Raw genomic sequence first — 23,197 nt, forward strand, 5'->3', positions numbered from 1 at the left:
TTTAAAAAACAAAAACAATAAAACAAGCAGTAGTGCTCTCCGATGTTCAAATGTTTCCACTTTTTGAGAGAGTAGCATTTTATTTCACTTTTGCTAAATAAAAAAGCTGAAAACATATTCATGCATTTATGTATTTGCAACAATTATAATTTAGCCAACTTGAAAGGAAAGTCAGATACCACAGATCTTTTTGTTTTTTAAGTCCTCACCCAAGGATATGTTTACTGATTTCAGAGAGAGAGAAAGGGGGAGAGGGAGAGTCATCAGTGCGAGAGAGAAATGTGGATGCGCTGCCTCCCTCCCACACCCTGACTGGGGCTCAAACCCGACACCTAGGTATTTGCCCTGATGGGGATCAAACCCACAACCTTTTCATGTCTGGGATGATGCTCCACCCAGCCGAGTCACCCGACCAGGGCTCAAAAGATCTTTCTTATAAGCTAATCAACTTTTAGAACTTTATGTACTTACCAATAAAAAGGTTATATGCGCACACAGCACAGAAAAGTAAACTCCTGGGACAGATGGACTTGGCAAGTATGGTTAGAGAGGGTGCAAGTGGAACACAGAATCTTCTGAGAGGTGTCAGTCTGCCCAGTCCTTAATTCGTGTGCTCACGTTAACCATTGTTAGTGATCAGGGGGTGTGATTTACTGCATCTAATTGACATAAAGAGCATACGCTTGGAGGAACCGCATAGCATTTGACTTGCTAAATTCAGGACCTGTACTGAACAGTAGCAGCTCACTGACCTACTAGGCGGTACACCTGCACACAAGTCTAAGACCAGAGCATGTAAAGAAGGCCTCCATCACAGGAAAGAGCATGCTCCCGGTGATGTGCCTCCAGGGAAAACTTCCTCTGACTGGGACAGCTCCATTCTGTGGGCTTCCTTCTCTTGGGTAAGGGCGACTCAGTAAACGGTGAGCCCATGATCCAACAGGGCCTAGGCCTTTTCAGTTTCCCTATTTCAAATCAAGATGCACATGCGTCATCTCTGAACTTCCCCAGCTTCTGCTACCTGCCTACTGAGTAACTCCTGTGAGCGCCTACACAAGAAGCAGAGAGACCGGACCGCCAGGAATGAACCCGTCTTTGAAGAAGCTGCCCTGGACTCTGCCTTGGCGCACACCAGAGATCGCGAGATCGTACCTCCGTGCTTCCCGGAGGGAGCTCGGCGGGGAGGCTGCTCTGCCGGCAGTGCTTCCAGCTGCACAGCAGGCTCTGCTGGGCCCGCACCCGCTCTCGCTCCCTCTCCACTTGGCGCTGGCCCTCCCGCAGCCGCTGCAGGTCCTGCTGGTAGTCCTGCAGCTGCTGGTCCAGCTCCCCGCGGCTCCTCCGCAGCAGCTGCTCCTGCGACTGGCACTCCCTCTCTCGCTCCTGCAGCCGACTCTCCCTGGCCTCCTGCTCCCTCCGCTGCAGGTCACACCTGCGGTGCCAGCGCCGCTGCTCCTGCTGGAACTGGTGCTGCAGCTTGGGGATGTTGGCCAGCTCCTCACGCCGCTTCTCCAGGGTTCGGGACTTGTCCTGGTCCAGGAAGGGGCTGCCTCGCAGAGAGGGGCCAGGAGATGGGCCCTCCTGCTGCCGCAGAACCAGCCTGTGGATCTCAATGTGGCTATCCTGAATGGTCAAGGCGGCCTGCGGAAGCAGAGAGGAAAAAGGGAAAGGCTTCCACATTGTTCCAATCGGGGTTGCAACTACCTCTCAACGCAAAAGTCACGACCAAATTATTTTCTCTTGCAATTGCTGCTCTTTTTCTAAGTGACCCCCAAAGACCAGCCTCTGCACTTCACACACGTTTGCCTACATTTCCCAGGGGTATGGCCTGGGAATTTATATCTGAAAGAAATAAAGTACAAAAGCAATACTCCCTCCCCTACTTTTGGAAATGGGGTTTGTTGCTGGGTTTTAGATATCAAGTAAGCAAAACTTATGAATAAGAATTCAGTACATAAATTCTCAAGGCTGTATTCCTGTTCTATGTCTCATGCCTCTTACGGATTTCATGAGAAGTTGAGAATCTATACAAACTGGTAGTCTCCTCTATTTGAGTCTCAAACCAGGAATCACTTAAGTTACATGACATCTATGAAGACACAAAAGTAAAAGCCAATCACTTGTAGACTTTCAGTAAGTAATCTTTTCATAGTATAATGCCCAGGAGCAGCTGCTGATATCACATTTAGGATACGCAGTAAAGTTAGTCTCGTTACTGTTATTTCTTTGTACTAGAGCAGGAAGGTCATGCTTAAAGACCACGCTGAAATCCATGCAATAGATCGGCAACAGGAGGCAGCGATGGTTAAAGAAACACAGGTACTCTAAAGCCCGGAGGACGTTACCAACTAGATTAGAAGAACATTTTGAGTTACGGTGTCTGCCTGGGAAAACTTTGGCAGCATCACAGGAAATAATTGCCAAGATTTGGAAGGATTCCACAAAACAAAACAAAAAATAAAACCTCTGCGAATGCCCTTGGAAGCTTTTAATTTTAAAAGTTCCCACTTAAAGTGCAAAGAAGCACAGAGGGACAAACTGGAAATGGCCACATACTGGGTGTGTGTGTGCGTTTTGACTCATTATGAAAAATTATTACTCTCCTAGGGATAAATTCCCATTTTTCTTTCCTAAGCATTTTTAAAACTGTCCACGCAACAGATGCTGGAAAGATGAGGATTTGACCATTAGTTCTTTGTGAGATCAGCAGTTTCCTACCTTTTGAAAGTTAAAAACTAAGGTATATGTGTATTTAAATTGGTTATTGTCTTGGAATAAGATTCAAAAATGTAATCATTGGGGCCTTTTAAAATAAAATTCATATTTTCCAACTTGAAAAGAATTCTTCAAATTTCAAATTCACATAAATATTTAATTAATGTCTGTTAGAAGTTATTATAAAGAGAACAACAATCATTAAGAATAGATACTAATTTCTTTTTTAAGATTTTATTTATTTATTTTTAGAGAGGGGGAAGGGAGGGAGGAAGAGAGGGAGAGAAACATCGAAGTGTGAGAGATACATCAGTTGCCTCTCATCTGCCCCCAGCTGGGGACCTGGCCCACAACCCAGGCATGTGCCCTGACAAGGAACCAAACTGGCGAACTTTTGGTTTGCAGACCAGCACTCAATCCACTAAGCCACGCCAGCCAGGGCAGATACTAATTACTTTGATCTTTGAAGATGAAATAACAAGCCATTCAGGACTTTGAGGGCCTGGGTAAACAAACTGCAGACTATACATCATCATTTAATTCTAATAAATCTTAAGGGCATCAGTACAGTAAAACAAACAAAAATCCAGTATTTTATTTGTCAAAACTATCACAGGCAATGACAGCTCTCACATAAGGGTTACGTGAGACTAAGTGCTACCATATTTAACATTTGGGACAAGACCACTCTCTTCTTCTCATTGAGTGGAATGTGAAGATCGCATAGTGTTTATTTTCACACTTAACACTGATCATTAGAACAGAGAACAGCATTTGCTTCTCAAGTTTAGGGAAATTCCCAATTCACTCTCTCTGAATTCTTCTTTGCTGGAGTAACTCTGTGGCCTTTCCTTTCTGCTTTGCCTATCCCTCATCTCTAACTCTGCTCTCCTAATGCAGAGATCAAATTTCATTTTCATCTGATTCGAAAATGCTTAGGTGAAAACTTCAATCATGCATGAGAAATTCAGCTTCAAAAGGGATGACTGCCACCAACAGAAATCTCTCAGTCTATATCCTTAGACCAGCTCAAAACTTTGGGGAACAGAATCTTTTGTTGTTTCAACCTAATGAGCTGCAAAAGTTAGGTCATTTAAGTAGGTCACCGGGCATTTCTGAACCTGGAATCCACATAGGACTGCATTCAAAGTTGAAGAGAAGAGACAGGACTTGGTGAGTGTTTCCACCCGACAACACAGGATGGGACGGTCAATGTTTTCATCTCCAAAGTTAATAAGCTATAGTCAAACCACACCCCCTCTCAGAACTGAAGGAAAGAATCTTTGCTTTCCCCGACAAATCTCGTCTCTACGGACATCTGCCCCAGACCATTGTGTCTAATGTAAGGCAGTAAAGGCACTGCCACTAAGTTTTGTACAAGACAAGAATGCTTACTATTGCCACCATTATTTGATATGTTTTCAGAAGTTCGAGCCAAGGTAGTAAGCCAAGAAAATACAACTGATACAATTATTGAAAAATAGTCATAATAACATCATTTAAATTTTTTTTACATTCTCTCTGGAATATGCCAAAGAATCAACAGAAAAACTATAAAAACAAAAAAATAAAATTCAATGTGTAGCCAGTTACAAAATAAACATATAAAAGTCAATATCCTTAGTATCAGCAACCACTACTGGGGAAACATAGTAAAAAAAACATTCATTCACAATAGGAACAGGGAGACAAATATCTGGGAATAAACTTAGCAAAAATAAAACAAAACACAGTGCCTACATGAAGATAATCACAGTTTCCCAGAAGAGCATAAAATAAAAGATGAATAACAACATGTTCTCAGAAAAGAGGACTAATTATTGCAAAAGTGTCAATTCTCCCCAGTTGAATTCATAAATACAGGGTGGGGCAAAAGTAGATTTACAGTTAGTTGTTTGTATGGAAAATAACACAATAATTAATAAATAACAATACAAGAATAAACTCTGTGTTTTGCATACTCACAACTGTAAGCCCCGCCCTGTATAATGAGATTTTAGCAGTCTTGATAGAAAGGTAAGAAAGTCGTCAGTAATTCAAACACTCTCGTGAAAGAACATACAGATAAGCATAGGAAAGCAGTGGGAGGAGCCTAGTAGCGCTGCCATACATACATGTAAAGGTAATCGGAAACTCTAATAGTTAAGGTGCTGGCGCCAGGGCGAGAACAGGCAGGTGATCGACACAAACTGAGAGAGAGAAGTCCTGCTCGGTTGAAGCGCAAATAGGAAAACGTCAAATGTAGCATGACTTCACATTTTTTCTGGTGAAAACTTAAAATCAGGCTTAATTTTATTTTGTTTTACTATTCAACAGGTACAAAATAGGAAGTATGACTGGTAATAAACCAGTAGGGAAAAAGTTTAATATTAACAGTAATCCAAACAATTAAAATGAAGATAACTAGATACCTTGACCAATTTTCAAATTGAGAAGTAGGAAGGGGTGTTGATTGATTATTTTAGCAATGTCTACTAAAAACCTAAAGAAAAAATTCTGGAATTGACCCTCAGGAAACACAGATATGTTCAAAGAAGCTCACATGCAAGGCCATCACTAGAGTGTTACTAACACAAAAGTGCACACTAGGAGGAATCGGACACATCCCGCAGACCGGGACCTGACATGACCGTTGAACTTGTCCTACAGAATGATGGCTGCTGACGCAGGAAGGCACAAGCTGCTCGACTGCAGGTAAAGTGATTCCAGAAAACGGGAGGGAGACATGCCAAGCTGACAATAAAAATTCTTTCTACAGAATCACACGTCATTTTATTTTACTGATTTGCACCCTCAGATTTTTCTACAAATTTGTCTGCAACCAAGGCTTTGATATCCCTTAAAAATATTTTTTAATCCACAAATTAAGCAATTAGATGTATTCAGCCTTTCTTGTGTTTGGCCTAAGGGCTCATCCAAACCTATAACCCTAAATGCAACCACGGTTGTCTATGTCTGTCTTTGCAGCTCATCTGACAGCAAGTCATCTGGCAGCGGGCTTTGCGGTCCTTTGCCTCTGTATGCTCAGCCCTCTGCATGGTGCCTGGACAGAGAGAGCACTTGGTAAATGCTGGGTGGATGGACAAACAAAAGAATGAAGGCGTACATGAATTATTTAACTGCTCTAAAGGCCTAAGGCCAACATGTGGAAGTGAAAAAAGTTTAGGTGTGAATTTGAGTTTTCACCAGAAAATGTGAAGTCATGCTACACTCACCTAAGAGTTTCATTGTAAACTTCCAGCCAGGTCACAGTCACCATCATTTTTCAAAGATATGAACTGTTTTATGGTTTCAGAAGAGATTGGTATACAATGTAGAAGTGGTGTTGCCTCATGATTACAAAACCAGGTGAAGCTCAACACATCTCGCTGAGTTATAGTGGGGGTTGGCACGCTTTTAAGATCATTCACTGCCTTGTAAATGTTCTAATTTTTAAAATCTGGGAATCATCAAATAAAGTGAATTACATTAAGAGAAACATTCACAAGGTCAAAAATTAGAGTGTAGTTACCTGAAGGCTATATAAGAGACGGGTTAAGTTCTGTATTGCTTGTATAATCTGAAAAAGAAGATCCTAAGCGTCAGATTCTTGAAAAAGCATTTATTATCCACAAATAGAGGATGGTGGTATATGTAAGGTACGCTTAGCTCACCTCTGACTGTGAGGAACCTGGAAAACTTCTACATTCCACCTAAAATACATAAAAACATAAGAAAATGAGTAATCACTCTACTTTTGAAAAGCTGCTCTCAAAAGTATGACCTTGGGTACATCACTTCACTCTCCCTAAACTCTTCTGTAGTGACTCTATCCCCCACCCCCTCTGACATCAAAGCCTATACAAAGGAGCCATCAGTTAATGAAAGCCCCTCTCTGCAAACTCGGTATTTGAGAAGCATGGTTTCTTTTCACCCAACCATTCCTTAAAACAACAAGGGATGATGGTAAGGAAGCGCTGCACACTCCCAGTAAGTGACAATATTTACCCTGCACAAACCACACTGTAAACTGACCTCTCTTGTGCCAGGGTTGGGATTGGCTCCCAGGCCAGATTTGGAAGCTAGAGAACATCATGCCTGGTCTCAAGCTCCCTGTCTCAATGTTTGAGAGTCACAAAATCCAAATAGCCAGTGGGAGGCTGAAGACACCAGACCCAGAGGCAGCCCAAAGCGGAGCACTCAGCTGGCCTGCTCCAGATCTTTCCTCTCAGAGTTCACTGGACCCTCCGCGACTGCCTCACAGAACCACCACCGGCAGAGGCCCCGAATGAGGCAATCAGTGCCCAAATGCTCCTGGGGGACAGGGCTTCTCTCTACCCACACATTAGGGGCACAGGAGGATATGAGGGTTTCCAGGTTCCAGAGTTGAAATAAACATCTGTCTACTCATTTATTGGCTATCCTTTCTCACTAGGGCGTAAGCCAATGAAGAGCAGCATTTCATCTGGGTATTCACTGCTCTATCCATAAACCTGCCTGGCATGAAATGGACACTCATGCCATTCTACAAATAAACATCAGGCACCCAGCGTGCATTCCACACCTTGTGCCATAGAAGGTCAGCAGGCTCCCTGCCTTCCAGGAGCCTCCAGTCTCCCACTGCTCTCGTCCGAGCAGCTTTCAATGAACCCACAGCTGCTAGTGCTCAGGTAACATTGGGCTTGTTAAATTAATCAGTTCAGGCTGGTAACGATGCCTTGATGACCTAGCCAGATCTCTTCCCTCACACTGCCCATTAACTTCCCTCACACTGCCAGCACCGCTAACAGAGGAAGGGTAAAGGATGGAAAAGAAAACGAAGTTGAGGGTCATTAGATCTGTTCCCAACCCTCTGAAAGGCAATGGGGGTTAAGAACCACCATTCTGTGGAGAGTTTTGGAATTTTCTCTGCATTTCTGGTTCTGTCCTTGCTTCATACCCCACGGTTTTTGTAATAAAAAGATTGACATATAATTTTTATATTCTATAAAAATTGGAAACATGGAAATGAGTTGAGTTATGCTACGTGTGGTTACTTATTTCCAAGAACCACACCAGGTTTGATACAAGACAGAAATGTTTAACATCATATTTTTAATGGAGTTGGTCTGCCACCTGGTGGTCAATTTGCATAGCTACAGTCGGTGATTTACACAACAGGGTATTTTGCCATTTGGGTCACAAATTTAATTTTTAAAATTCTTTAGAAATGTTTTTTTAAAACCCTTACCTTATTAAGGACTTTAATTACAAAATATCCATTGTATATTTTTTGAAAGTTTAATTTCAAGTGATCTTGCCTTATCTGTCAGTTCATTTAGTTTATCAAAACACCTTATTAATGGCAAATTTTCCAGATAAGTTGATCCAAAGAGGAATCTGGACACTTCATCTCACTTACCTGTGACTGAATCATGGAAGGAAAGACTTTAGGGATGGGAGGCGGCTTTCCGTCAAGAGAAAAGTGTTAGTAACAACCCACTCCCCTTCCTTTCTCTAACAAAGTAGAAGCAGTTGGAAGCTACAAACTTCAAAGTGAAGTCTCCACTGAAAAGGATGGAAAGCAGGAACATTTTTAAAAGAAAGAAGTTAGAAGGCATACAGTCAGAATAAGTGGAAGAAAATATTGAATTCCTATTTGTTTTGGCCTATGACATTTTAAACACTCAACCACAGCCATCTTTTTCCGTGGATTTAAAACTATCTTTGGATTTGGTTTCTTAGTCATTTGTACATTTATACGAAAAATATATATAAGGTGTGGCAAACACAAAGATCTGACACTTGTCATTCCCCTCACTGACAGGTGCTGGTATTTGGCAGCTCACCGCATTCAACTTTAGATACAGCTCAGCCCCTGAGCCCGGACAAGCCTGGGGAGGCCCATTGGCTGCCTCCCACAACCGTGCTCCTAGTCCCTGTTTCTGACGTCTCAGCTTCATTGGAAGTTAACACAAGTTTCTCACATTTAACTTTTAAAAGAGTATTCTAATGTACGTGGATAGAATGTCAAAAAGGAAGAGGCCTGAAGAAGGAAGAAAGAAAGAAAAGAGAGAAAAGGAAAGAAAGGAAGGAAGGAAGGAAGGGAGAAAGGAAGAGAGAGGAAGGAAGGAAGGAAGGAAGGAAGGAAGGAAGGAAGGAAGGAAGGAAGGGAGGGAGGGAGGGAGGGAGGGAGGAAGGAAGGAAGGAAGGAAGGAAGGAAGGAAGGAAGGAAGGAAGGAAGAAAGAAAGAAATTGCGCGATATTCCGTCAGAATTATTTCTGCCGCTCCAGTGGCGCCTGGTTGCAGACAGGCCCCAGGGCCCAGGGCCACCCCTCGGCCAAGAGCTGCTCTGGGCAGTGGGTGAAGGCAGAGTCTTCAGCACCGAAAGGGAAAGTGAGACCAGCAGAGAGTGCAGACACACAAATAAACACCAAGTTTTAAATCTTTTTAATAACTTTTCAAGTGTTTCTTTGTTTACACCCAGATGATATAGGGAGATCATGGACATTTTAAGAAGAAATCAGTTAGAAAGCATAAACATGAATACTGAACTTGAGAACAATTCAGGAAAACACATCCATACCACTCTCGGCCACGGACAGCCCCGGGCCTGAGGTTATTGCATTACACACAGCAACTGGGGCCATTTGCTAACAAATCGGTTCACAATACCTTCTCCCCTGCATCAGAGACCGCCAGGTCAGCTCCCACACCCTGGGTCCCGGGATCCACATCCCAACAGCCTCTTCCTCCTGTCCCTTCCGTGACTAGTGCTGGAAGCACACCGTTGAGACAGAAACAAAAAGGACATCATCACACAACAGCCAGTGGACTGGGCTCTTCTGTACACAGCAGACCCGCATTTCCCAAGAACGAACACCATAAAATCACATCATCAGACATTGTCCTACGAGGTGCCTCAAAAGCGCAGAGCGACGCCGAGACCCTGCCCCCAGGGAGCGTACACGCTAATAGATACCAGACTGACAAACGGAATCAATTATCGCCCATCTTTTTATTTTGCTTCTTTTCTTGTAGAGGGGTGGCAGTGAAACCAAAAGGGTAGACTCTGCATTGCATTTTCACCCCCCCCCCCCCCCCCCCCCGCCACCGGTGGCAGGTGTGGTCAGGTCCGAGACAGCAGGCCACAAACGGGGCTCAGTGGGAGGGGGCAGGAGTGGATCATCACTCTGAGCAGGGGAAGGTGGCTGTCACTTCGTGACCTCACCTGTCCCTATCTCCAACTAACTGATTTTTTAAAATAATTTCCAAGTGGATTTTTTTCCTCCCAACTCTTGTTTATGCGCTAAATTTACAATACTAAAACTGCTACATATTTAACCTATAAAAACGCAGAAATATTTCTAGTCCAGAAATGTTTTTAAGTACCACCTACAGATTTCACCCCATTCATTAAATCTCCGGTGGTGGGATTTTATGTCTTTGCCCATGTGAACTCAGTTAAACTTACATTCTGCTCAGCTTACACTGACTCAAACGACCTTCTGAAGCCCTTTCACACACAATTTCACTGGAAGCAGGTCCAAGCAGGACCCTGATGAAATAGATATTCACATTATGACACTGTTTATAATTTTTTCCCCCATGTCATCGTGAAACTTTATTTCTGATAAGGGAAATATTTTTTCTCCTCTTTGTTTAAATGAGAGTCCTCTGTTACAAAGAAGTTTTTGTTTAAACGGAAACAGCTTCAGATTATATTAGCTAAAAATTAAGCTCATTTTGTCCTAGCCAGTCAAAGCTTGTTCACTTAGAGCGAAGGAACATTTTATAGAGACTTTTCTGTCACTAAAAAATTGGTTCCACTATTGGGCACTATTCTTAACTCAGAGAGATGCCAAAAGTATTACCAAAAGAACTAACCATTCCCTCTCTTCTCCCCCTCATGAAAACAGGGGCCATCAAATGGGAAAAGCAGCTGACGGAGAGCCCAATGAAGGCAGAAGAATGGAATGCAGACCATGTCCCTCCGTTCCTGTCTTCGATGTCAGAGTGGATGGGAGGGTCTCCAGAACTTTAGAGGCAGTAGACTACACCCAGCCACCTGACTGGGTCTGTCAAGGACCACACCCAGGGAGCCTTGCTTGGTCTACAACCTCAGACTGACACTGGCCTGACTTAGAAAGACACCGTCCTCAAAGTCAAAGCCAGGATGGACCCTTCAGTACACACCGTCACTGAGGAATGGTAATTTTGTCCCCATCCACCTTATAAAGAGAATCCAACTCTTACAGCCCCATGCTCCAGTCCAGCCCAAAGCTGACTAGGTCTTCGGGGTACAGGACCCCGCCAATGCGACCCTGCCCCCCTCTATGAATACTGATGGGAGGCCACTGTCAACAGCCTCTCGGGTTCTGGCAGATGTCATGGGTGCCCCGGACACTCTCCCAAGTCATGGGAGATGTGGATCCCCACCAGGAACACCTTCACTGCCTGGTCTGCGGGGAGGGAAGGGACAGCCGTGTGCCCTGAGCAGCTGCGGCAGCCCGACGGAGCCCCTCCCAGCTGTCCAGGGGGGAGTCCGAGAGCAGCAGAGCCCTGCATGTATTTTTAGATAGAACTTCCTCAACGGCATAATGAGGCTCTTCTTTAACAAGGAAATCACCCAGGGCAATACAACTCCCCTGATGAATCGGGGCTGTGTTTCAATGAAAAACATATGGGCACATTCTGAAAATAGAAACCCAGGATTAGATAAAGCAGTCTTAAGAGGGGAAAATACTAAAAACTGTTCTGCTTCCATATATCTTAATTAACCAAGGGATGTTTGCAGAGAAATTCTAAGACATTTAATCCTCCAATCTCTAGCTACTAAAGACATATAAGACCTGGTTTTTACCACCCAAACATAATTTAAAAATATTTTCTAACTATCTTTTTTATGCTCTTATCTCAGTAACCTTTGGGGAATTAAATAGTTAGCTTACCACTATACAAATAAAAGTACAATTAAGTTCAGGGAATTAATTACCTAAATCAATTCTTCTACATTCTATTTTTCCCTATTTAAAAAACACTGGAACAGAGTTTTAATAAATGAATTCCCACCTGAAGTTACGACAACACTGATCAAGGAGCTTTGGGCACTTCTGCCTTTTTTTCCTTCCATTTTGCTTTTGAAGGTTTTTGAAAATTGAATGTATTGGGGTGACACTGGTTAATAAAATTATACAGGCTCCAGGGGTGCAATTCCACCACACATCATCTGTACACTGTGCTGTGCTCAGCACCCCGAGTCCCCTTCCATCCCCATTTATCTTCGCACACCCTCCTCTGTCCCCCCGCCCCAACAATCACCATACTGTGGTCTGTGTCTGTGAGTTTTGTCTTTTTTCCTTAATCCTTTCATGTTTTCACCCGGACCTCCCACCCCCTCCCTCTGACAGCTGTCCATCTGTCCTCTGTGTCTGTGAGTCTCTTTCTGTTTGTTAGTTTATGTACCCACATCTAAGTGAAGTCATGGGGCCCCTGTCTTTCTCTTACTGGCTTATCTCACTCAGCATCGTGCTCTCGGGGTCCACCCGCCCTGTTCCCCACAGACCGAACCTGGTGTGTGTGTGTATTTCTACCTCTCTGAGTTGCGCTTTCTCCATTGATGAGCAGGGGATTACGTTAAAGGACTTGTTGTTTAAAGAACTGCAGAGACCCTTTCTTTAAAAAAACCCCCAAAAGTTGAAAAGTTCTTTCGAAACTGTACTCTAATAAGTTATATCAAAAATGAGACAGTAAGTTTGGGGGAAGGTACAAAGCTTGTCTGGGCAACAGAGCATTACAACCCACCAACTAACTGTCTTCAAGTCCTTGTCCTCCGTACAACAGTGTCATTATTACATGTAAAGGAGGCTAGTGTATTTACCCTCCATTTTCTCTTTCCAAAATTTAAAAAATACATCAAGACCCTTTCAGGTAGGAACACAGCCATTGCCTTCATTTCAGGTGACCACCGCACACTCCGGGGACCGTGTGCAGGGTCACCGCACGGGCATTGTCACTTACAAGCAGCAGGTGGTCCTGGCGCATCATGAGAAACGGGCACACCTGCCGGCGCAGACTCTCCACGCCCTTCCTCGGAGGAGGGGCACACACCGCCCGCCTGGGAGGCCTTCACTGCCATTTGTAGGCTCTCCGCTAAGAAGCACGAAAACAAAAGCAAATTAAAAAATGAATATAGATATACAGGGTGGGCAAAAGTAGGTTGACAGTTGTTCGTATGGAAGATAGTGCAAAATTAATAAATGACACCGGAATAGACTCTGTGCTTTGCGTACTCACAGCTCTAATCCTGCTTTTGCCCCTGGCTGTGTGTGTGGACATATATATATGCATATCTATTAAATCTAGACCAGGAGCTGGCAAACTATATTTGGCCTGTGTCTGGTTTTACATGGCCCAGGAACAAAACAATGGTTTTTACATTTTTAAAGAGTGGTCAAAATACATACACATGTATGCCTGCACACACAAAGAATAATGTGTCCCCGAAACTACACGTGGCCTGCAAAGCCGCAAATATTTGCCATGCAGCCCTTCACGGGAAAGGTTTGCCAACCTGCAGTCTAGACCTATACTTTAAGCATCATTTTATGATAGAGAACCCAATAAAGAAAAACAAACTTGTATAAAAATACCTCAAGGGCAACTTTCAGTAAATGAGTAAACTGAAAAATTCAATTAATTTAAATATGACATCAGGCATGAGAATTTTAAGACTTGCTACTCTGAAATGTAAGCTATTCTTCGAAAGAGTATTTTTCCAAACATACCTTCAAAAAGAGATCCCTATGCCCCATGGGAGACCTACTGGATCAGTTGTCCAGGGGAGGACACGGGGGACTTGCACTTTCAGCAAGCACCACAGGCTTTTCAGGAACGTGTATAAGGGACACATGGACAAAGCCAAAGCGGGGTAGGATCAAGGGTAGGAGGTGGGGATGGCTGGGGTGGGGAGGGAGAGAGGTGGGGGAAAAATAGAGAGACAACTGTACTTGAACAACAATAAAAAAATGTGGAAAAAACCGAAATTTAAAAAATCTAGTAAGGTTTTAAGGAAGTTTTTTATTTACAGTAAAAGGTTTTCAACTAGCATGTGGAATAGTATTATTTTGAGGACCCTAAAAGTATTTCTAAAACAGTGTCCAGTGATTTAATTTAGCAACTTGACAACCTACTCTGTCCCAGGGGCTGCTGGGCATGATGACTGGAAGGGAGAGTTTGTAGATCGGAGGAGGGAGGACACAGAGGACGGACAGAACTACCAGGCAGCGCGCGTTCAGTGCTAAGTTCATCACCCAGGTCTTAGAGTGCCATGCGGTGACACAAGCTCAGAGACGGAGAGCAGACTGATGACTGCCAGGTGGGAGGGCGGAAGGGAAACTGGGTGAAAAGGGAGAAGGAATGAAGAAGTACAAGTTTCCAGTTATAAAAGCAGGATGTACTTTACATGGGATGTAAAGTACAGCATGGGGAATACAATCGATAATACAGTGTTGCAATAACTATATATGGTGCCAGGTGGGCAGTAGACTTATCGGTATGATCACTTTGTAAGGTACATAAATGTCTAATCACTATGTTGTACACCTAAAGTTAATACAATATTGTACGTCAACTGTTACTGAAAAATAAAGTTACTTTTAAAGTGCTTCAGTAGCTCAGAAGAGCAGGAGGGCTACATTAGCCAGTGGGGTTAGGAAAAAGTTCTTAAAGGAGGTGAACACTGAGCAGAACCTTGAAGGGTGGATGGAACTCAGGAGGCAGACACAAAAGAGGAGAAGGAGGGAAGAAAAGCAGGCGGCAGAGAAAAAACCGAGAGAGACAACTCGAGGTGTATGAGAACCTGTCCTTTTGTTCCCAAAGTTAATTACCTCACCCTGCTAAGAATGCCAGCTAAACCTCTCACTGTGGGTGTTGCTGGCTGAGAAGTGGGTTGGATTATCCAGCCTGTGGCTCTGGCAGAACCTCAGTTGCGCTGGGTTCTCTTGAGCAGCGGGGTCCACTTGCTGCTTCCAGCACCTCCACCCCATGGTTGGCCAGAGGGATGAAAGCTGATCAACTCAGCACCAAGCATTAGTGGCCCTTTCCGTGGGGGAGGTAGGTAAAGTGGCTGGGTAAAATTGAGAGCGGTGACTTTTTTCAGTAAAGACGTTACCAAAGACAATGAGAGGGTCACCAGTATTTCTTGACCCATCTGAAAGTCCTTTTGGCTTTTTTCTAACATAGATCTTGCATCTGCCCATTTATTCCTGCTTCCACTCTCTTCCAACCTCTCTCAGCCAGCAGCTCCCAGAGCCACACCCTAGACTTTGTCGTGCCCCACACAGCAGGCAGTCGGCAGTCGGAGAGTTCCTCTTAAAACATGAATCAGACCACTCCTCTGCTCCACACCCCACCATGCCTCCCAGCCCACTTAGAATGAAAGTCAGCGTCCTCGCCTCCACCCAGGCAATCCGAGTCCTGGTTGCGCTGGTTCATCTCCTGCCACTTCCCGCCCCTCACTTCACTTTACCTGCACTCTCCTCCTTGCTGTTTCTCAAACAAATGGGGCGCTCACCTGCCTCAGGACCTTTGTCCCTTCTGTTCCCTATGCCTGGAACATTCCTTTCCCAGATATCTATTTGGATTTCTCAATTCCTTGGGTCTGCTTATATATCCTATATCAAAGAGGCCTTCACTGCCCACCCCATCTGAAATAGAACTCTTCAACTCCATTACTCTCTATCCCCCATACCCTGCTCATCTTTCTTTATTGCACATGACATAACCTGATGCATTTATTTCCTTATATTTTACTGTTTCAGGAATACAAATTCCAGGAGAGTCGGGACTTTGTCTTATTCTGCTGCATCCTCAGCATCAGGACCACAGTGCGTGGCTCACAGTCAATAAATACTTTCTGAATTTGTCAAACCAAATCCTTTTGCAAGCAACTTACCTTCTTTTAGGGCTGCTGCCAGTAGCGAGGCGGCCTGGGGAGGCTCTCCAGGGTCAGGTTTAATGAGGAGGTGGGGCTCCAGGTGGACATCTTCAAACCCACTCAGTTCTCCAAGTTCAGCATAGATATGCAGCTTCTCCTCCAAATATGTACAAATTTGTTGGTCTTGATTACAGAGTATTTCTAGGAAATAGTATTTACCACAGATGGTTATCCCATGAATATAACCACTACCATGAAAATCCAAGTTACAAGACAAAGAACTTGCCGATTAGGCAGCCACGTGATCCAACAGCTAAAGTAAAGTTGTTGGGCAGGACAAATCCAAGTTCAAATACTAACTATCCCATGCAGTGACTGTAGCCTCTAGCAATGACTTAGTTCTCTGAGCTTCCACTGCATTTTCTATAAATGAGGCACTGAACGAATGTCCATCTCCCTTCTCATTTCCCTAATTCCAGAAGAACTTCCAAAGCCATTCTTCAGTGCACTGTCTTCTACCATGACTAAGCATCAAGCTCAGGAATGAAACTGCAGTGGCTTATCCACAATGAGGGAAACCCACAGGGAAAACAATGTCAAGGCCAGAAACTGCTCAGGCTTCAGCCAGCCTTGGTCAAAACCAAACACAATGGTTTATGTCTTCATTTCTAAACATCCAATTTCTTTAACCATCTCTGCATGTATCATTTTCCTCTGATTTCAACATGTCACAGGATTCTTCGAGCTTAAAGGGACCTTAACCAGTGTTTACTCCAGAGGTTCTCAGTCCTCTCTGCCTCAGAATCACCTGGGGAGGGTTTAAAATAGTAATGTCTGCACTCCACTTGAGAGATTCTGAATGAATTGTTTCAGGGTGGGGCCCAGGCATTAGAATTTTTAAAGACCTCTCCCAAGTGACTCTAATGTCCAGGCAGAGATGAGAACCATTGAGCTAACCTAATTTCCTTATTTCACAGAGTTGAAAACTGAGGACTGGAGCTCTTGTGTTCCTTGTTCACAGCCATACAACTATGATTTAACAGTGCTGGGCCTTAAAATCAAACCCCCGAAGCCCTGGCTGGGTGGCTCAATTGCTTGGAGCATCGTCCCACGCATCAAAGTGTGGCAGGTTCGATTCCCGGTCAGGCTACATATGGGAGGCAACTGATCAATGTTTCTCTCATTTTCTCTCTCTCTCAAATCAATGAAAACATATCCTCAGGTGAGGATTAAAAATTAAACCACTGGATAGCAGTTCTAAGGCCCATCCATGCCAAATCCATCACAGTTACTGTTTCATACATGTATGTACAGAATTTTAAAAATACATTCTTTTTAACATTAAATAGTATTGTGCATTAGTTTCAGGTGCATAGCATCGTGGTTAGATAATCGTATACTTTACAAAGTGTTCCTCTGATATTTCCCAGCCCACCTGGCACTGTACACAGTCATCACAATATCACTGACTATATTCTCTGCGCGGTACTTCACCTCCCCGTGACTATACTGTAACTACTGATCTGTACTCCTTAATCCCTACATTTTTCATGCAGTCCCTCCCACCTCCCACGCCTCTGACAACCATCAAAATGTTCTCTATGCGTCTGTTTCTGTTTTGTTTGTTAATTTGTATTGTTCTTTAGATTCCACATATAAATGAAGTCATACAGTATTTGCCTTTCTCTGCTGACTTATTTCGCTTAGCACAATACCCTCTTGGTCCATCCATGCTGTCACAAATGGTTAAGATTTCCTTCTTTTTTTTATAGCCAGGTAGTATTCCATTATATATATTCACCATGGCTTTTAAAAAATATATTCTTAATCAAAAAGGAGGAAGGAGAGAGAGACACATCTTATTTAAGCACTTTTAGTACTTGTACTTTTTGTTTTTCAAGTGGTTAGGCTGGGTCTTACGTGTGCGGAATTAGATTAATCAGTCAGTCATAACTTTCCATTCATGACACCTGGGCTTTTTCAGCATCCACGAACACACGCAATACTCAGGGAACCAGAGGTGCCAGCACTGACCTTGACATTGCTGAATTTTGGCCACTCTTGCTTCAGCTTTCCGCCTCTCTTCATCAGATTCACTTGTCCTTCCCCCTTCTTCTTCTGGGCAACTTTAAAAGACAATAGTTGAGAGAGACAACTGAAACCAAACCCAAGTATCTTTAGGTTCATTGAAAAGACATGGGCACTGGCAGTAGAATTACTTTTAAAAAGTTCAGCATAAAGAGAATTCATCATGCCCCAGGCCAAGAGATTTGGTTTGCTTGAGTATATACAGGACCCTGCATAATATAACACAGCTCTCAAAGTTAGCCACATAGGATGACTCAAAGTTCCCAACAAACTCACATCCACAAACACTCATGTACACACACACACACACACACAACACCAACGGCAGCATTAGATACAACTAAAGTAATAATTTTTATTGTCTACTACCTGTGGGCAGTTCTGTTAATGGGGTAGTGACTTGGATCCTGGCCAGAGGATCCATTGTGGTTGCTATTTACACATACACACGGACTACAGAAATCCTGTGGAGAAAAAGGGGCTGCGTGGTCACTCTCCAAGTTAAAGAGAGGGCCCCTGACCCCCATCTGGACAGGCTTTTATTGTTTTTCTAGGCACATTACATCCAGGGCAATCCTCATTTACCATGCACAGGTTCACCACAGGTGATTACCTTTTAAGGAGGACAAAGGACAGGACACTGCTAATTACTTCAAAGAGAAGGATGTTACAGCTCAAGGGGGAAGTTGCTCACACTCCATACTTGGGAGGTTTAGCACAGACTTTAGGAAGATGAAGATACTCAGTAAATATTTGCTGCCTCAACTCAGGGTGAGGGAGTTTCAGCAAGAGCAAGTCTCATAGCAGTCTGGGTACAATGCAGGCCTGATTTCCCACTGGAGAACCTATCCACGGACGTGGGTCCTGCCCGCCAACCTCGCTCTCCACTGGCTTCTCCGAGTGGGGGCTGAGCCACATTTCCCACGCTTGGAACGGTTCCCCACAGGGCAGGGTAGAGGAGCTGTAGGGAATGGGAGCGGGTGCCAGTTTGGATGGGGCACAGTGGTGATGAAGAAATTTTATGTAAGGTCATTCAAGATGTAACAAATTAAGCATGACCACCCCCAACCTCCCTCTCCCACTTATAAAAATTGCCCTTGCACAATAATTAGGAGTAAACTGATTTAGAGCACATAGACCTACTCATCTAAAAATGTTTATTGATTCTTCAGTCCCTGCCCTCAAGGAGCTTCCAATCTAATAAGTATATATACATAAAAAATGATACTAGCTACAAGGCAGTGTATGACAGCACCAAATAGATGCTTCAGAGAGCAAGTGTTAAAGAATGTCAGGTAAGAAAGAGACCACTGGAGCCAAAGAGGTCTTCAGGAAGGCAGTGAGCGTGAGCTGCCCGCAGTGGGCAGGGCTGTGCAGGCAGGGGCGGTGGGGGGTTACGCAGGCAGGAGCAGAGCGCAGCGCTGCAGGGGGGGCGGGCTATCCCAGGCAGGTGCAGGGGGGCAGGCGGCTCTGGCTGAGGCAAAGTTTTCACGCAGAGGAGACACAGTTAGAACACTGCCCCCCCGCTGACCAAGTCCACTCCCTGGGCTATGGACAGAAGGGGCTGTTACCTCTCCACGGCCTGCTGAATCCGTCTCATCCAGTTATTTCGTTCCTCCTTGGAGCTGGTGTGAATCTCATACATCTCAGGGCCGGCAGAAGAAGCACTGATGAGAAACATGCCTCTCTCCTCATTAGCAACCTCTCGAGCGATGAGCTTCTGGAGGGAAATAACGGGTGGCTTCTGGTCCTACATAAAAGAGGAGGACGTGCAGGTGAAGCAGCACCCTACCTACAGTGAGGGGTGCGAACGTGTTAGTGAAGGGAGGCACAGGGTTAGGTGAGTCCTAGTATATCTCTTCAGTGTGTTCCCAAGAGCTGTGGAAGTTGGTAAGGTCTCCATGGAAGGGGCATAGTGAAGAGAGGATGGGGAAACAAGATGCAGGAGGATGGCTGTCCTTAGGAATTGGGGGTTTAAAGGATCACTTAAAGAAGCCAATGTGTCATTGACCACAGTGCATGCAGGCAATGGCTAAGCCTCCTCTCGGGGAAGCAGAGCTTTGGATATAAGTTCCCTGTCTCTGTTACTTGCTGCAAGTAAATAAAACTACTTTGCAACAAGAAATAAAGTAAAATAAAAGGACAGCTTTTTCAAAGAGGGAATAATCAGAGCATTAAGAAAAATACCAAAATGGCACAGTTAGGGTTGGAAGGATTTTTCTAGAAGGACATGGGATAGGAAATAGTATAACAAGTGTTACAAAGAGATTGAGAGGGCTGGAAGCCTGCCTAAAGAGTCCGCTGAATTGAGAGGTTAACAGCAACACTGTTTCCCTAAGGTGACGGATACAGAATCCCAGTACTAAGAGGCGGAATGTGAAAATGAAAGACAAGACTGAGGAGGCAATGCTTCGATTCCCCTGGCACAACCAGTATCCCCTGCTCTTGCAGGAGCACGGCAAACAACTTCTACAGTTCTGCTGAAAATTTCTCCTTTCCACCAACCAGGGGAGCCCCGAGGGCAGGAGTGTTTCCAATTCATCTTCATATGTCTGACACAGTGCTTTACATAGAGCAGGTCCTCAGTAACTGTCTGGAGAACTAGATTGAGCTTAATTCCATCAGAGGGGAATAGGAGGACAGTCTAAAACGTGGCATCCGAGTCATGAATAAATCACCACTTTTCCCAACAGTGACTGGGACCAATTGCCCTTTCAAGTCCTGGGGATTCAAAGAGTAAGACTCTGATCATAGTGATGTCCCATAGCTAGTCAGCTGCAGTTGAAAGAATAGCCAAAAAACGCCTGCTCCGGTTTTGGGGGTAAATAGGAAGAATCTCCTTTGGTTTGTGGCTTCCACCACTGTTTATAGAGTTGGTTGCAGTACGTGGTTTTGCTTCTCCCTCGTGGACTGAGGGACGCCTTTATCCAGAACACACCACTCCATCCCTCACTGCTGACTCCTTGGCACTGGCTTTGCTTCCCCAGCATCACAGGGCTCTCTCACCTCTGAAGGTGTGTGCAGGGGCTTAGCCAGAGTACCTCTTCATCCCATCCCTCTTAGGGCAGAAAAAGTGAAAATAAAAAAAGGGACAGGCCACTGGTCTACCCAGTCCCGTGCTCGGCCTCTGCAAATGGAAGCCAAAGCAGCTCCGTGGCTGTGCTTTTCGAGTCTGGCCATCTCTAGTGAGGGAGAGCTCCTGAGTACTGGGACTATCCCTCATTCGATTATAGACCTACTGTCTAAGACCCTATCTCCTTTCCCTCTTACAATGCACAGTTTGAGCATCTTCAGCTTACAATATAAACAGCCTCTTCATTTAAAGAGGCACAGTAGGTTGAATTGCTTAAGACACAAGCAAGAGGGAAATTATTTGAACCAGTTGGTTAGTGTTGTAAAAGGAGGGGAGGGGTGGAGTCAGGTATTTTAAGAATGAAAAATAGGTAAGTGAGTAGAAAGTAGCATTAACTACATCGCATCAGACCAGGAGGCATCAAGGATCTGTCCATCGTTATTCACACTAATCACACACAAACACCAGAGATGATCAGCCATTCCAGCCACATCTCTAGGAATGGAGGTAACATGCCTACTTTGGAGATGCGATGTCAAAAACTGATGGTGCAAAGGCCTAACCCAGACTGCAGAGATGCTTTGTTTGTGCTATAGCATTTTAAAAATGGATTTTTTTTCTGGATAGTTGTCAACATTTAAAAATTAGGGAGTTCCACATTAAAAATTCTAGATTTCTACATTTGTGGGAAAGCAGAAAATTGACAATCCTGGGCCCATATCCTCATTTAAAAACACACTGTATCTGCATGATCCCTGCTCTCTTTGGGACAGGGCAGTACTCACCAGTTCACTACGGTCCCTACCCCTCTCTGTTGCTCCTTGACACCAAGCCCGGTGTAGTTCGCTCATTTACATCCCTGCCCAACCCCTGCAGGCGCTAGACTGAAGACCTCCGCCACAAAGGGAGAGGAAAAGCAGCTGCTACCTTTAGCCGCATTGTGATGCTATATCCTTTGTGAGTCCGCGAAGTGACTGATTCCACCAGTGGGTAACTCTTTTGGTGATTCCACAGTGATAGCGTATCACTTCCTGGTTTGAACTTACACTTGCACATCGATTTGGTCACTGTTTTATTGGCCATTCATTTTAAAGGGACCTTCTTTGATATTTAAGATACTCCTAGACTCAGTATTCCAGGATTTAGTAAACATATCTACCTTTTCCTCCTCATTTCATGTATTGGGGTCCTACTGCCATTTCCAGCTGAGTCGTCTTTAAAAACAAAATTATCTTTTAGGGAAGCTACTCCACCCTTTTGCTACCTTCAGCGGCTTATCTTCTGGCCATGTCCAAATTCATCATGTCTTCTGTGACATGTAACAAGCATTTACTTAAGGAGTTTCTGTAATAGCACAAGGGACAGAGAATCTCACTGTGGGTATTAGCATGGAGACAACTGCCTGAAACACTGAGGTGAGAACGAGCGAATCCATATATTTGTACACCCCTGGCCGACGCACGAGTTCCCTCAAGATAGCAACTACAAGATGTCTATGATACCTGGGCTGTGTCAGCTCAAGGTATGTGATGAAACTAAAAAGGATAGGATTTAACAACAGGGTGCACTTGACTCTTTAAGGATGACGGTTGTTCTTTTGCTTCCTGACGTCAGCAAGGGCTTAGCTAGCCTTTACGAAGGCAACTACATGCCAGGCTAACACCTTCAGGAAGCAGTATCAGCATCGTCTTACTGTTGTCCATTGCCAGACACATTTTACCAAGAGAAGCTGAGTTGTGGCTGCATTCACCCCGGCATTTGGTAGGCTGCATCCCTACAGTTCCCTTTAACGGCGAGTGTGGTCCATGGGAGGCACAGATAACTCTTCAAGAGGTCAGATAAGAGGAACAGACCCATATCTGAAGTCATGCTGTAAGTTAAGTAGCGCAGCTTGATCTGAATCCCTGCGCTCTGTTGTCCTTGAAAACAAAATCGTGGTATATATGCTGTGCCTCATTCTTGGTCCATCATCAGCTTGTTTGGCCAATAATATCACCCAAGAAACAGGGTTTGCTTCTCCTTTAGGTCTTTGGTTTTGAAGAACCTCTGTTTCTATAAAGATGTGGTGTAAATTGTTTTGTCTTCCAGCTGGGCCCTCACCAACCCACAGACCAAACAAAATGGTCCCACCTTCCCACTTACTTACTCTGTGTTCTTCCAGAGCATCTCAAATAACAGCAGAGAGGGGTTGCTGGACCAATCAGTAGGTTGCCGTGAAATTTGCAAGTACACAGTTTCAATGGACCAAAGGGCCATTGTTTAAGGCCTCCTGCAATCCTCTGGTGTAGCTTTGTGAAAGAATCTCTGACCTTTACACAACCTGCATCTCTGTACTGACAAGAGGCAATGTGCTGAACGGGGTGAAGGAGCCTACTGCGCCAACCTGACAAGCATGGACAGTCAGGTGAGGCATTGATCCAGCCTCTTC

General features: G+C 44.4%; 1 protein-coding gene across 7 annotated transcripts in view; it reads right to left on the bottom strand.

Annotated features, from left to right (window-relative positions):
* ARHGEF28 (Rho guanine nucleotide exchange factor 28) overlaps positions 1 to 23,197 on the bottom strand; it is a 278,654-nt gene that overhangs the window by 28,524 nt on the left and 226,933 nt on the right. For all 7 annotated transcript variants that reach the window (XM_045197846.2, XM_045197847.2, XM_024563496.3 and 4 more), the window contains 8 exons: positions 19,268 to 19,446; positions 17,643 to 17,734; positions 15,627 to 15,809; positions 12,692 to 12,823; positions 9,347 to 9,447; positions 6,366 to 6,404; positions 6,224 to 6,271; positions 1,153 to 1,638 (listed from right to left, as the gene is read on the bottom strand). In XM_045197846.2, the coding sequence (XP_045053781.2) occupies positions 1,153 to 1,638; positions 6,224 to 6,271; positions 6,366 to 6,404; positions 9,347 to 9,447; positions 12,692 to 12,823; positions 15,627 to 15,809; positions 17,643 to 17,734; positions 19,268 to 19,446 (1,260 nt within the window). The remainder of the gene's footprint in view (positions 1 to 1,152; positions 1,639 to 6,223; positions 6,272 to 6,365; positions 6,405 to 9,346; positions 9,448 to 12,691; positions 12,824 to 15,626; positions 15,810 to 17,642; positions 17,735 to 19,267; positions 19,447 to 23,197) is intronic.

This window comes from Desmodus rotundus, chromosome 1, assembly GCF_022682495.2.
Source record: "Desmodus rotundus isolate HL8 chromosome 1, HLdesRot8A.1, whole genome shotgun sequence".
Lineage (NCBI taxonomy): Eukaryota > Metazoa > Chordata > Mammalia > Chiroptera > Phyllostomidae > Desmodus > Desmodus rotundus.